At 39.1% G+C, this 15,702-nt stretch overlaps 2 protein-coding genes across 3 annotated transcripts; one reads left to right on the forward strand and one right to left on the reverse strand.

Moving 5' to 3' along the window:
* The first annotated feature begins 249 nt into the window (after positions 1-249).
* LOC134745470 (coiled-coil domain-containing protein 93) lies at positions 250-10,901 on the forward strand. Of its 2 annotated transcripts, XR_010128186.1 has the most exons (11): positions 250-431; positions 507-715; positions 1,074-1,341; positions 1,483-1,644; positions 2,164-2,211; positions 2,485-2,786; positions 5,119-5,238; positions 5,823-6,052; positions 6,142-6,262; positions 7,321-9,717; positions 10,119-10,901. XR_010128186.1 is itself a non-coding variant. In XM_063679512.1 (10 exons), the coding sequence occupies exons 1-10, from the start codon at positions 348-350 to the stop codon at positions 7,550-7,552; spliced, it is 1,776 nt and encodes a 591-aa protein (XP_063535582.1). In that variant the 5' UTR covers positions 250-347; the 3' UTR covers positions 7,553-10,901. The 2 variants fall into 2 exon arrangements, 1 of the variants encoding a protein (XP_063535582.1); XM_063679512.1 differs by having other exon boundaries at positions 7,321-10,901.
* Positions 10,893-12,071, reverse strand: LOC134745471 (uncharacterized). The gene is made up of 2 exons (XM_063679513.1): positions 11,774-12,071; positions 10,893-11,307 (listed from the first exon to the last, which is right to left on the reverse strand). Exons 1-2 carry the CDS (start codon positions 11,879-11,881, stop codon positions 11,044-11,046), a joined length of 372 nt encoding a protein of 123 aa, XP_063535583.1. The 5' UTR covers positions 11,882-12,071; the 3' UTR covers positions 10,893-11,043.
* Positions 12,072-15,702: the final 3,631 nt, after the last annotated feature.

Here is a 15,702-nt window from a genome sequence, read left to right on the forward strand (position 1 = left end):
TATTTAATGTACCTATGAGTTAACTTGGTGTTATGTGATTAGCTCCATAAATGATAACATTTAAACATACAATTTATACAGACAACTCTTTTCTTTAATTTGAATTGAAAATCATCCAAAATATATGGTTTTCTATTGTATATTTCCACTATTTCAACAGTTGTATAAACATTTTTTGACATAATAGTGTGAAGTCCAACAATAATATGATTGACATCAACTGACATTACATTACTGACAACTCGGGAACTGAGACACAAGCACAAGCAGCGAGCAAACAGAATGTGTATTAATTCTTTATTTAAAAAGTTTTAATTATCTGCTGTAATTATATAAATATAATCAGAATGGCAGCAAAACAGAAAAATATTTTTACTCGAAGTAAACCGTTGATGAACATTTACAGTGGTGTAGATCAGGAAGGAAAAGAGGTAGTGTAAAGGGAGAGGTTCAAATAACATTACCAGTGGTGTTCTTTGTTTTTAATTGGTTGTGCATAATTTTAGGTAGAGGTTCGTGAAGATGCGGAACAGTTGGTTAAGTGGCATGAGATATCGGATGCGTTGGTCGCGGCCGGGTACTACCGCGCCCAGCTGCAGGGTCTGTCGGCTTTTGACAAGATCGTCGGCGGGCTGTCTTGGTGCATAGAGTTGTGTGATATCGACGTAGATGTCAGTTTACTCTTTGAGGAGAACCTTACTATTGGAAAAAAGATGTAAGTAGGCAATGGATTGGTTTTATTTGTTTGTACCTGTATTAAGGTTTTGTTTCAATTTTCAATAGGGTTGGCAACTGTCAAAGGTTTGCAGAAATGGCGCCATCATAGCTTGCCCCTTTTTCTATGAGATTTGGCCTAAAGGGCTGGCATCCAGGTCATTAAAAAAACAAAAATTTGACACAATTCTAGGGATTGACAGGGCAAGCTATGCTGGCGCCATCTGCTAATTATTTCGACCGGCCAACCCCATTGTCATAAAGTATAATAATATATTGTTAAATCATATCATATGATATTTTATCTGTAATTATATTTAGTGACAATATTTTAACTTTATAATTTTTTCTTTGACCAGTGCACTAACAGAAAAAATAGTTAAAGTACTACCTTCTATGAAATGCCCATTCATAATTGAGCCTCATCAAATCCAAGGATTGGATTTCATCAACATTTACCCCCTCATACAATGGCTGATCAAATACTCAAGTGAGTTCCGAGAAGCAAAAGAAGATGAGCTCCGGAAGTTTGCCGTGATGCAGTATGACAAGGAACATATTTTTGAATCAGATAGAAAAGTATTTGAACAAAAAGAAAGATTGCTGAAGAATTTATCTGTTTTACAAGTAAGATTACTTTATTGCCACTTGTAACAAGCTTATTGCCCGTTTGTTTTAAATTCTTTGTTTTTCTAAAATGCATGTCTTTTATTTAACAATTCCAAATATTTTTTAAAATCTTAACTACCTTTTGTTTTCTTTTTTCAGAATCTATACAAACCATGTCGAATCCGCAAGAGGATAGGCGGTCTGCCAGCAAATGAACTGGAGCAGGTCAACGCAACCCTATCTGAATACGACCAGAGGATGCTCCTGCATATCACCACACAACAGGATGAGAGTAAAAAAGATGAGGGACTTGATTTCCTGGTAAGTTTTAATTAATTTGAGTCAAGGGTGTTGTCTTCCCTCCCACTTGATTAGAGTATGTGCAGAAAAAGAAGAGTTGTGGAATGTATGGGACCCAATATATTCTACGACTTTTCTCTTTCCGCATGGACTCTTATGAGGTTGCTCTCACCTGATTGTCAATTCAATCTTTGCTATAGTTTGACAAACTTGAGCAATAAAAAAAAAATCTATGATTTTTCTAGGACTGTAATTCTAACAGACCATAGTTATGCATAAAACAACCAACTCCATTTTTTATCAATGCAGAAAGCGACCAAATCCACTGAGTTATGGTGTAAGCACAGAGGTGTAAGTCACTGACAAAAATAAAAGTTGGTCACCTTAGTTCTACACATTTCCTGCATATATTTTTTTTAACGATTGTTTCCGTATGACTATGAAAAGACACTAGCTGATCCATCTAAAATAACAACAAAAGTTTGTCATCTTAGTTCTACACATTTCCTGCATATATATTTTTTTAAATGATTGTTTCAGTATGACTATGAAAAGACACTAGCTGATCCATCTAAAATAACAACAGAAGTAAGTATCCCAAATTAAATGATAATTGCACATAATTACACAACAAATTGTGTTTATAGCCTCTTACAAATAAACCCCTTAGTCTAGTAACCCTGTCTATGAAGCCAGGAGTTCTGGGTTGAAATTTAAGTTGGTGTATTTATCATTGCCTTGTGCTTTGCTTAGTTTGGAGATAAGTTTGTCCGTATAAGATTGTCTCCAAAAATATATTAATTAATAAATTTCTTATTTTTTGTCACTCCCAAATGTATTTGATAACATGTTTAATTTTAGACTGACAGGTTTACAAAGAATCAGGAGAATAATGTGGACGCTGCTGACACCAAAATTCACTATGCAGTGCTACACTCAGAACTCACTGGAGAACTTTCTAAGGAGCTGGAAGAAAGTGAAAAGCTCAAATATTCAGAGGAAGTGGACAAACTCACAAAAACTGTCGATGCTATGGAGAAGGAAGTAGAAAAAACTAAGAAGGAACATGAATGTAAAATGGAAAACGCAAAGCAGGAGTATACTAGTGTATTAGAAAAGTTGCAAAAAATTACATATAAGATGATGAACTCTGATGATAGTAGGTAAGTAGGTTTTTCTATTGTAAGTATTTTTTATTGGAAATTGGGCGCTTAACACTGAAAGTGTTAAAGCTCTTGTTCCATTAAAATATGAAGTAGAACGGTGGTGGTAGCACATATAATACCAGATATTATTGGAAAGGAGTTTACATAGACCACTTTGTTGGTGGTAGGAGTGGTGGCTTGGTCACTATAAGGTCTATAAGACTTATAATAAAAATAAACTGCTTAATGCCTAATAAACAGCTTGTGGCGAGCTGTTGGGGAGTAACGACCCCACGGACCCGAGTGCTCCCGAGAGTTGGTCAGGGTCTCCGTCTCCGGCGTGTCTTTGTCGGTCGGAGTGGACCCCAAGGGGACCCGCAGGACTCTCAGCTCTGGCTTGCCTTCATTGGCTGTCCAGAGAGGAGTTGCTAGAGCTATATGCTCCATAAGCTCCATGCATAAGACGCGAGTTGGCACAGTGGCTGCTAACAGCCACTGGGTAGAAAGCGGCGCACACCTCTCGACACCCCTGAGCCGCTCACACCGGTGTTGCTCCTGGTCGTCATCACGACGGCAGTTTCAGGGGCCCATCTAGTCAGCGGCGAGTCACCGCCTGCCTCGATAACGTGTACAGACATTGTTATGGCAGGTGTCCGGACCTCTCAGCAATAGCCCAATCTTTTGACCAGCCAAACTCCAACACCATAACCGGCACTCTTTTCCACTGTGTTTATAATAGCCCCTACGCCTGTTGGAACCGATTTACGGGTATCTATTTGTACCCGTGAATGGGTTCTAGCAGGTGTATTACATAACAGCAAACTTCTCCAAAGGGACTCTACGTGTTGGATCTGTATCCATACGCACGCCTATCAAATGACCGGGATGTATATACCCGTGAGTTTATATGAGATACAAATAATAATAATAATAAGCCCGCAGGGCAGCTTGAGGCGAGCTGTTGGGGAGTGACGACCCCACGGACCCGAGTGCTCCAGAGAGTCGGTCAGGGTCTCCGTCTCCGGCGTGTCTTCGTCGGTCGGAGTAGACCCCAAGGGGACCCGCAGGACTCTCAGCTCTGGCTTGCCTTCATTGGCCGTCCAGAGGGGAGTCGTAAGAGCTATATGCTCCAGGGGTGGAAGTGAAAGATGCATAAGACGCGAGTTGGCACAGTGGCTGCTAACAGCCACTGGGTAGAAAGCGGCGCACACCTCTCGACACCCCTGAGCCGCTCACACCGGTGTTGCTCCTGGTCGTCTTCACGACGGCAGTTTCAGGGGCCCATCTAGTCAGCGGCAAGTCACCACCTGCCTCGATAACGTGTATTAACATTGTTATGGCAGGTGTCCGGAGTTCTTTACAATAGCCCAGTCTCATTGCCCACCCAAACTTCAATCCATAGACCGGTATACTGTTCACTTTTTCTGCAATAGTCCCAATGCCTGCTGCGACCGGTTCATGGGTGTCTATTGTTGCGCCTGTGAACGGGTTCCAGCAGGCGTTCTACATGACATTAAAGCTCTCCAAGGGGGCCTCTACGTGTTGGATCTATATCCCCACGCAAGCCTATCAAAAGACCGGGATATTTATAGGCCCGTGATATCCAAGGAGATACAAATAATAATAATAATAATAAAAGACGTTTATTCAAGAAGTTGTAACATAGGTACATAATAAAAGTACACGATAATGCTTACAAACTAATTGAAAGGGAAGGTGGCTCAGCTGATGTATGTGCCAAAAAGGCTTCGGGGCACAGCAGCCCCAAAGGTTTTCAGCAACGGACGCTGTTATTCTGCCACCGCCGTAATTGTATCTAGCTAAGGACAGTATAAACATTTACACTATTACATATAGGACATGATAGCTTCTTATCTTATATATGAATACAGGATCTTACCTAAACAGTACAAATCTCCGCGCCTACTTGTTAGCACTTTTCGAGCATTTTGACTCAACTGTAACTTTGCTTTTAGCAAAGAGGATATAATAAGATAGAGTGGTACTGTCATAGTAAATTTTGTAACCACTGTAAATTCACTGCCATCTATCGACATACTTTAAAACTAAAAATGAAGATTTATAAAAATACGTTAAAATGTATTTAAATATGGATAAATCATTTTTTTATTTGCACTAATTATTTTTATATGATTTTGACCCATGTTCTTTCACTGATATGCGTTAAAATTATAAATAACAAACGAAACCGTCAACGCCCTCTATACGAGAGTAGGCCAAAACTAGTAGCGCCCTCTGAACGAGAATCAAATTTTCTTGATTTTCGAGGCACGTTTTTTCCTTAGACTGTATCTATCTATTACGGAGTTATATCTATCTTTGCTTTTAGTGACAAAAATGTGAAGAAATTTTACAAGACATTGAAGGAACTGGCGCGGGAAAGAAATGAGTTGTTGCAAATAATACAGCACAGGGAGAAGGAAAACAAGAAATTACATGAAGAATTAAGGTATTTTTATTAATTTAGTGAGTGTTTATATACACTCTCACTCTGTTGTAGCCAAAAGTGTGCTGAACGGTTTAGGTCCTTCCTAACATTTATTGCGCCTAAGGTGAGATAGATAATTTCTTGGGGTATTACTGCAATGTTCTGCGTTCTGCCACCAGAGTGCAGCACTAGCCCCTTTAGTAAACAATAGAGTAATTTAACAGTTTTTTGACAAGTTTTCAGAGATAATAAAATATGAAATTGATGCATCAAGGCGGTTTGTTTACCTACCGGGAAACGCGAATCCGAAATTTCGCTATCTGTCTCTTTATCGCTCGAATATGCAGAGATGTTTGACAACGAAATTTTCGATTTTCTTGTTGTGGTAGTAGCGCCCCCTACGCAGAGTTTCGCCTATTGGTAAGGCATTGTGCATTGTATTCACGTTTCTCTGCCCAATCCTACTATACCTACGCCCCATTGTTGGCTTCTGCTATCACTATTTTGGGGCTCACTAGTGAACTATGAACAGTATATTTTTTATGGGATTGAAAGTTGTTAAAGTTAAAGTACCATACATAATATACAAAGTAATTTTCTTTCAGTGCCGCCCGTGACCCGGCAGTTAAAGTTGACGATCACCCACTCACTCCAGCCGAATTAAAGGAGTTCCAAGACAGAGAAGAAAAACTAAAAGCATTTATAACCAATATGAGATTGGAGCTGGCCAGATTAAACAGAGAAGTTCTGAGGTACACTGTAGCCTTAGACGAGGTTCCTGGCACTGCTGAACTACTGCAGTATGAGAAGAGATTTATTGAACTCTATAATCAAGGTAATAAAGTCGAATTTTGTATAATAAATAATAATTATTTGAAAAAAAAAAAAAAAACATTGGACTAATTATTTTTCTTTTTGTTACAGTTGCATCAAAACATAAGGAAACTAAACAGTATTATATATTTTACAATACGCTTTTTGAAGTTAAAATTTATACCTCAAAGGAGTTAAGTCTACTAAATTCCATTTTGGATAATTATGAAGAGTAAGTATTAAAACTATTACATCTGTCCCAGTCTGCTAATGACATTTAAAACATTTTGTGAAGATCGTGTGTTATATTGTAACTTTCTCAGCTCTTGTTTGTGTCCTATTCAACTGTATTTTGAAGACAAAGCTGGAACACATAGTACATACATAAATTATAAAACACACTCAAATTGCGTTACGTAATATTTGAACGCCCCCACAAACATATAATCACTCCTTGTTTTCTATTGATGTAGAAAGATGTTGTTTTTCGTTTCTGTGTGTTAAATGCATAAACGTAGGTTAATTAAATTAAAAGGTATAGTCGGACGGTTTTAAAATGTCGGAATCAACTTAAATGATTACCTACCGATGAATGGCATTGTTGTGACTCACATAAACAAACGCTTGGGTGACCACGGCCCTGCATTCCAAATGGTTCTATATCGAGTACCTGCTATTGCAATTTTAACTCTATTCTTCAAGCGATAAGGTTGTTATCTGTATGGAATCTTTTGTTGTTATTGCATTCCATTTTGCACAGCCAATTAGCGGTTGGGCTTAACAAAAGACAACAATGCAATTCATCGGTAGGTAATCCTTTAAGTGGACTCCGACATTTTAAAACCGTCCGACTATATAACTCAATGGCGGTTTTTCAAATATACTTACTGCCCTTACTGTTGCGTCTTTAGATATAGGCATAGGTTTAAATATACGTTTGATATTTTCTCTTTCATATTTTTAGGGTTCCGTACCCAAAGGGTAAAAACGGGACCATATTACTAAGACTCCACTGTCCGTCTGTCTGTCACCAGCCTGTATCTCATGAACCGTGATAACTAGACTGTTGAAATTGTCACAGATGATATTTTTCTGTTGCCGCTATAACAACAAATACTAGAAATACTACTTCATATTACAAAAAAGGTAAACAATCTTGACGTGTCTTTTTATTGATAAATATTGAAAAACGCTTTTGAATAAAAAAGACACATCAAGATCGCTTACCTTCTTTCTAATGCTAAAAAAACGGACTATAGCCCTCTCTACAAATTAACTGATTTGTTACAGGGCCATGTCTTCAGCCAGAAAGAGAGAAGAGTTTATGTCGCAATTCGAGTCCATCGTCGAATGGGTGAACCAAACAGTGAAGAAGGTGGAACACAAGTTCAAACACGAGAAGGACCAGAAGATGGCTCTCCACGCGGAGTACTCGCGGCTCATGGATCTCCAGCGACAGTACGCGGCGGCTCTTAAGAAACTCGCAGAAGAGAGGCAGAAGTTTGGAAAGAGGAACAGCTGATCTGATCATGTGGAAATGGTTACATAATTAATGTTATTACGGGTTTGCTGGGACGTCAGTCTCCCGTGACCACAGTTAGTGCAACCTGGCTGAAACGTCGGAAAAAAGGTAAAATAATGAAATTTAATCGCGTTAGACCCGATAATGACATTAATTATGTGTACAAAACGCGAGAGGTTAAAGTGTTATATGTGGAAATGGTTGTTTAACAGTCCCCGGAAGCTCGGCCGAATTTCACCTTCCCATACGAACGGAGTTTCGTTCTCATTTTAAAACTACGTGTTGGATTGTAATGAAACTTTGCACATACAATGACATGAGGCTATCTAGGTCTGTAATTAGTTTATATAGCTCTAGTATATGTAACAAACGAAATAGAGCAAAAACTAGTTTTGTATGAAAAACTTAAATTCGCTGTAATTTTTTTACTATGGTATCTGAAGCTACATAAACTAATTACAGACCTACTCGTAGATATACTTTATCCTATTGTAAGTACAAAGTTTCAGATCAATCTAGCTTGTCGTTTTAAAATGAGAGCGTAGCTACGTTTGTATAGAGAACCACGAGCTTGCCGGAGACCCTGTTACTTATAACTTTATAAGTTATGCTCATACCCGATACGTATAAGGAATTAAGTAATGTCAACTCGAATGTAAAGACGCTTAGCACACTGCTTACGTGCGAGCGAGATGTCGCTATAATACGCGCACGGCGTTGTCTCGCTCAAACATCGGAGCGACATGTGAATCGGATGCAGTGTGCCATGCGCCTAAAGCCCTATTTATACGATTCAAGAACATGCATGCAATATTCGATACATTGTTAATTACAGAGCACCTACAAATAATTCAGTCAATAGGGAATATTACGCGAAACCCTGCATAGGGGGCGCCACTACCACATTCTGAGGGTCTATCGCGAAACAAGAAAATCGGAATTTCGTTATCTAACATCTCTGTCACTCTTGCTTATTCGAGCGATAAAGAGGCAGACTGCGAAATTTCGGATTCGCGTTTCCCGGTAGGTCCTCTGTAAACAAACCGCCTTGATGAATCAATGTCATATTTTATTATCTCTAAAAACTTGTCAAAAACCTGTTAAAAATATAGTATGTATAAGTTACTCTATGGTTTACTAAAGGGGAACTAAAGGGGCTAGTGCTGCACTCTGGTGGCAGAACATTGCCTTGCATGCAAATTCTTGAACTGTCTAAATAGGACTTGACACATCTGTGGTTACGGGAGTCCGTATGGCCTATGGACTCCTGTACCGTACTATGGCATAAACCAGGTGTCGCCAAACCGTGGCCCGCGTCACCCAAACAGTTGAGTTCTTGGCCGTTTTTTTTTTCCGTTGTAAGTTCATGAGTTGTTAGAGATCCGTGAAATTTTAGGTTTTTTCTACTCAGAATCACGAGCCCTTTCGAGTCTACTAGGTGAAAAAAGGGTCCCATGTTTCTTTGTTTCCATAACGCTACTTTTCTATAGGCAGTATGGCAGTAGTGTTTTGGAAGTGAAAAAGTTATAGGTAAAAATTGGGACACTTTTTGACCTAGTAGATTCGATAGGGCTCGTGATGCTGAGTAGATAAAACCTAAAATTTCACGAATCCCTAACAACTCATGAACTTACAACGAAAAAAAAACGCCCTCTTAGGTTTAGAACGCACTGCGGTTTTTTCAAAAGAGGTTCCGCAACCGAAAAAAATGTAACGTACGGCATGCTTTATAAGCGCGACACGCACTTAAAAGACTGAAACCGCAAGAAATTACTGAAACCGCAAGAAAAAAACCGCAGTTGCCTCCTAAGCCTTAGATCACTGAAAACAACATTTTTGGCTCTTTGAACTTTATAAAACTGGTGATTTCTACTGTGGTTGGTTCTTCTTTTCAAAACTTGCGGTCTCCTGGCATAGGCTATGGTTTTGGTTAGACCGTACCCGTATTTGCAACTCGAGCAGCTTGCATAAGTTAAAAGAGGGTAGGAACAGTTGATGGTGTAGATATTTTAAGAACAAGTGCAATGATCTTTAGGTAGTTGTTTTTATTTATTACTTGAGAATGCCAATGAACGAGTCACGAAAGAAAGGAATACTCTTTAGTGTTGATATTCGAGTTAAATTATTAACTGTTTTAGTGTGGAACTTTTTGTTATTGAACCATTGTTATGCTAACCTTTTGAACGCTATGAACACCTAAAGTTGTCGTCACTAGTCGTGTCCACAGCGCCAAGGATAACTATAGGTGTTATAGCGGACGCTGTCAAAGTAGCCTTCACACTTTCATGTAAGGATTACATTATACTCGAAACCGGTAATTAAGACAAGACCACATCAATAAATATATATTATTTATCAATAGTGATGAAGCCAATATATTGAAGCATATTGCAAAAAGGTTGGCGATACCTGAGAAGTTTACTTAACAGTGACATAAGTGACATAAGTGACTTATCTGTCGTAGATTTTTTGGTCTTGAATTCCAGTTTCGAGATAAGTCGCTTGCGCCTGGAACCTAGGCGTGTCAGTGACGTTTTTGTTTGTTATGACATAAAGCGTTCAAAAGGTTAAGAAGCACAAAGGAAACGCAAACGATCCTTATCCATATAAAGATCCTTACATAATGGCTACAATATAAGTACCTAATACAACTAACCACGAGGAATTTCGTGCATTGACCCGTCTATTCCTATCTCTATCGCACGTGAATAATTATATATCTCTCCCGCTCGCACACTGCCATTGACCGCTGGCATTCGAGCGGAGCAGCTATATAATTACGGGCGTCGTGCCTTATGGCCGCGTATCATTTTTCTTTGTGCCTTTTATATCGATGGTTCGAATTTTAAAATATATGACTGTGCAATAACGCCAATATTTAAAGCGAGATGCCATAAAATGGAATATTTGGAATGGTAGTAGTCTAGCCGTTGTAGACGATTTTCTACTTTTATAATACGTATACATTCCACTATGGCCATATCGGTAAGCTGACCATTAAGTTTCTATTGTTAAGACTGACATAGCTTTTATATTGTTCTAGTTTTAGCCATCGCATTTGCCAATTTTTTGCAGTGGCAACGGTCTTATGTGATTCAATTCATTCAATTACGAAACAGCGCGGGTATAGTAAGACGCTTTACCCATTAAGAAAAGGAGGAGGGGGGGGGGGATGAAATATATTGTGCAAAAAATAGGTTGAGAACCCCTGCTTTCTTTTGAATTTTCTGGATGCTTATGCCCACCCATCAAAATCGACCTATTGCTGCAAAAAGTCATGTGGTCGCTATTACGATTAGGTATTCTTTGTTTTTAAAACAGGAAGTAATATATTACAATTATTTATGAATCCCATGTTTTTATTTCCTGACGTGGTAATTAAATAACAATTAACATGAATCCGCGCGTTCTCATCGATCTCATCATGCCTCGCTTATCTTTACTTGCAAACTAAGTAACTTAGTTACTCTTAATGTAGTCTCTTCGTGTTTCTAAAGCGTCACGACGTTGCCGTGTGAGTGGCCTTTATGACTGCTATGTCCGTGGTGATGGCTGTTCGACTTCTTGTACATGGTGAACGAGATCAGCTCGCGATTGGCGTTGGTCATGGCCATGGCGTGGGACACGACGTCGTACCCGAGGATGGCGTGCAGTCGGTTTACGACCACTAGGGTGAGGCCTTTTTGTGTCACGCGAACTGTGCGTTCTTGGTCTGATGATGTTGCGACTGACATGTTGAAGGAGGAGTTCAGCTCCTGAAAATGAAGGTCTGTATTAGCAATCTAAACCCACAACTATATTCTGGGAACACGGTTATGGGCAAGTCGACTTGCAAGACTATAAAATATAATATTTCCTGTTGATTTTGGTATTGTTTAGAGAGCGTGGGAAGGCCAGGCTTACGGATTGATTTCTAAAAATGGGCATTTCACTTATTTGAAATGTCTACAGTCATGTTACAACAAACTTCAGAGCAGGTAAATAGTTAAGTTTCGTGATCTAAAACTCAAGTCAACCGGCCGACAGCATTAACTTATCGTAGGTATATACAATCTTGAAATGATTATGCCTGCAAGTCTAAGTAGTTACGTGGTTTAAAGTGAAGAAGAGTTGACAAGTTGAGTTGTTAGATTAGTACTGACACTAAACGAAAAGTTAACTAATTGGAATACAAAATAAACAAGCCGGAAGATCTGTTATTGAGCCTTTAAACAAACGTACCCTCACTAACGCCGCTCGCTCCTCACTCTTCAGCCCGTATACCGTCGCGCCCTCGTCCTTAGAAAGATGGGGCGCACTCAGGCTGCCCATAACCATGATATACGGCATACTGGCCGATTCACACTAGCACTTATGTACGATTAAGCACTGGCTCTCAGTCGCGGGTAATCACCGTCGAACAATCAGGGTCATTTTAAACAATGGCTAAGCGCAATATTTATATAATAATCAGAAATAACGCACGCGTACGACCGTGTGTTAGTGAACTCTGCCAGGTAGGCACTGCACACGTCGGGCCACAATCCACAATGGCACCACACGTAACGTGTAGCGGTATAGCTATAGGTAACTATAACAACGTGTATTAAGTGACGTCGGCGTAGGTACGGCCTTCGCGTTCGGCTAGTTGCGCGGGCGCTGTCGGTTCTCAATGTTCTCATCGCTAGTCCAGCGCTTAACCTCGGGCGCCGTGCGACCAGTTTTAGGTCATATCCGGTCATGAATGGTAGGCACATGTCCCGAGGTCTCACTTATAATGGTACCTACATTTAAAGTGATGCGCTCGTCAAGATATGAGAATAAATTCCCGGTCTATTGAAATGATGTGAAAAAACAAGACACTTAAATTAAAGGCAATTGCACGGTTCTGATCTGAAGGTCGCTATCTGTTTGGCGGTAAAAATAAATGAAAAATTGGAATTGTTTATCGTTAAGAACCCACTGTTATAACAATTTGATAAAAGCAAACTAGAGTGAATCAACTATGTATTAGGTACGTTTAATATTACTTTCTTGTATTAAAATAATTCATTATAAATGGTAAATCCAGAAATCCAGATTGAAATTGATTGAATACCTATACTTACCATGCATATTTTTAGGTGTTACCGTGTGTTGTATAAATAAATAAAAAATAATAAAAATCACTTTAATTCAGACAAAAGTATAGTAAGTATATAGGGAATATTACGCGAAACTCTGCGTAGGTGGCGTCTCTGTCACTCTTGCATATTCGAGCGATGAAGAGGCAGATAGCGAAATTTAGGATTATCGTTTCCCGGTAGGTCCTCTGTAAACAAACCGCCTTGATGCTTCAATGACACATATTTTATTATCTGAAAACTTGTCAAAAACCTGTTAAAGGTATAAGTTACTCTATGGTTTACTAAAAAGGCTAGTGCTGCACTCTGGTGGCAGAACCTTGCAGTAATATCCCCTAAGATTCAATGAACCGTGGGGTCAATGGGGTTGGCAACTGTTAAAGGTTTGCAGAGATGGCGCCATCATAGCTTGCCCCTTTTTTAACCGACTTCAAGATTTCAAAAGGAGGAGGTTATCAATTCGGTTGTATGTTTTTATTTAATGTTTGTTACTCCATAACCGTCATTTCTGGACCGATTTTGAAAATTCTTTTTTTGATTGTAAGTATATACATACAGATTGGTCCCGTTTTTGTCAAAACGCAGTTCTGATTATGGGATCCATGAGGAATCGAGGGAACTCCTCAAATGTTAAAGGCATACATATAGTGATTATAGTATTTTCATCAACAAATCCAGCATTTACATTTAAAAAAGTGACATTTGATGAAGTGGAACTGCTGATGATGATCAGAATGGAACTCTTCAATCACACATAGTTCACGTTTGGCGATTTGTTCTCTTCCTTATGGACCCAGACCCAAACTTGGACCCGGACCCGGGTCTGGACATGGACTCCAACTCGGATCCGGACCCGGACCGAACTCTGACCCAAACTTGGACCCGGACAGCCGGACACGGACCCGGACTCTGATCCGGACCCGGAAATGCTACTAGAAAAGTGGGTTAGGTTAGGTTAGAACTGTGACCCTTACAGAAACGAAATGCTATCAGAAAAGTAGGTTAGGTTAGGTTAGAACTGCGACCCTTACAAAAACGAAATGCTACTAGAAAAGTGGGTGGTTAAACCTCCTTTTCTACATTATTAGGCAATATTATAATAATTAGGCAAAAGATGGATTAGGGTAATTAGGCAAAAGATGCTGTCTTTTTCATTTCATTGTCTGGGATCTAAGAGTGCACCATCAACAATAAGTAAACTTTCAGCGGCATCCCCCATTGAAGTCGGTTTTTTTTTCTTAAAAATTATGTAAGATTATTTGGCTTAAAGGGCTGGCATCCAGGGTATAAAAAAACAAAAAATTTACACCAAGGGCTATCGTTTTTGTGCTCACCAGTTGGCGCCACTGTAGATGTAGGCCCAGAAAAACAAATCTTAAAATTCTTTTATGCTTATTTTTATAAAATCAATACGTTCTAATATACACAAAGGTATTTTATCGTCTAAATGTGCCATTTTTTCAACCTGTTTAATTTTGCATATATTTTAGTTAGCACTTTTTGTAAACCACTAACATTTATTGAGCTATATCTATTGATTACCATGATTTATCAAAGAAGGACCAAGATTTACCACAATTATGAATAAAGAGTGAAAATTCCCGATAATAATTTTTAAGAAAAAAAAACCGACTTCAATGGGGGATGCCGCTGAAAGTTTACTTATTGTTGATGGTGCACTCTTAGATCCCAGACAATGAAATGAAAAAGACAGCATCTTTTGCCTAATTATCCTAATCCATCTTTTGCCTAATTTTGCCTAATTGCCTAATTATTATAATATTGCCTAATAATGTAGAAAAGGAGGTTTAACCACCCACTTTTCTAGTAGCATTTCGTTTTTGTAAGGGTCGCAGTTCTAACCTAACCTACTTTTCTGATAGCATTTCGTTTCTGTAAGGGTCACAGTTCTAACCTAACCTAATCCACTTTTCTAGTAGCATTTCCGGGTCCGGGTCTGGGTCCGGATCAGAGTCCGGGTCCGTGTCCGGCTGTCCGGGTCCAAGTTTGGGTCAGAGTTCGGTCCGGGTCCGGATCCGAGTTGGGGTCCATGTCCAGACCCGGGTCCGGGTCCGAGTCGGGTCCAGGTTTGGGTCTGGGTCCATAAGGAAGAGAACAAATCGCCAAACGTGAACTATGTGTGATTGAAGAGTTCCATTCTGATCATCATCAGCAGTTCCACTTCATCAAATGTAACTTTTTTAAATGTAAATGCTGGATTTGTTGATGAAAATACAAGAATCACAATATGTATGCCTTTCACATTTGAGGAGTTCCCTCGGTTCCTCATGGGTCTCATCATCAGAACTCGAGCTTGACAAAAATATGTCTTAAAAACTTAAGTTGCTTAACAAACATAAAAAAGAGGACAAATCGCCAAACGTAAACTATGCGTCATTAAAGAGTTCCATTCTGATCATCATCAGCAGTTCCACTTCATCAAATGTCACTTTTTAAAATGGAAATGCTGGATTTGTTGATAAAAATACAAAAATCACTATATGTATGCCTTTCACATTTGAGGAGTTCCCTCGATTCCTCATGGATCCCATCATCAGAACTCGAGCTTGACAAAAATGTTTCTTGAAAACCTAACTTGCTTAACAAACATAACGAAGAGGACAAATCGCTAAACGTGAACTATGCGTCATTAAAGAGTTCCGTTCTGATCATCATCAGCAGTTCCACTTCATCAAATGTTACCTTTTTAAATGTAAGTGCTTGATTTCTTGATGAAAATACTATAATCACTATATGTATGCCTTTAACATTTGAGGAGTTCCCTCGATTCCTCATGGATCCCATCATCAGAACTGCGTTTTGACAAAAACGGGACCAATCTGTATGTATATACTTACAATCAAAAAAAGAATTTTCAAAATCGGTCCAGAAATGACGGAGTTATGGAGTAACAAACATAAAAAAAAAAAAAACAACCGAATTGATAACCTCCTCCTTTTGAAATCTTGAAGTCGGTTAAAAAAGCTTGAAACCCCCAAAGCTAGCGCCCCTAGTGGCGAAATTAAACGCGGTAGCCCTCATTCTAGG

This window comes from Cydia strobilella, chromosome 11 (assembly GCF_947568885.1).
Source record: "Cydia strobilella chromosome 11, ilCydStro3.1, whole genome shotgun sequence".
Classification (NCBI taxonomy): Eukaryota; Metazoa; Arthropoda; class Insecta; order Lepidoptera; family Tortricidae; genus Cydia; species Cydia strobilella.

Excerpts from the sequence above, each read along its gene's own strand:
- LOC134745471 (XM_063679513.1), bottom strand. The coding sequence starts at position 11,881 with ATGCCGTATATCATGGTTATGGGCAGCCTGAGTGCGCCCCATCTTTCT. Across the intron at positions 11,308-11,773 it reads AGCGAGCGGCGTTAGTGAGG|GAGCTGAACTCCTCCTTCAA; the intron begins GTACGTTTGTTT and ends CTTCATTTTCAG.
- LOC134745470 (XM_063679512.1), top strand. The coding sequence starts at position 348 with ATGGCAGCAAAACAGAAAAATATTTTTACTCGAAGTAAACCGTTGATG. Across the intron at positions 5,239-5,822 it reads AAATTACATGAAGAATTAAG|TGCCGCCCGTGACCCGGCAG; the intron begins GTATTTTTATTA and ends ATTTTCTTTCAG. Across the intron at positions 6,053-6,141 it reads TATTGAACTCTATAATCAAG|TTGCATCAAAACATAAGGAA; the intron begins GTAATAAAGTCG and ends TTTTTGTTACAG.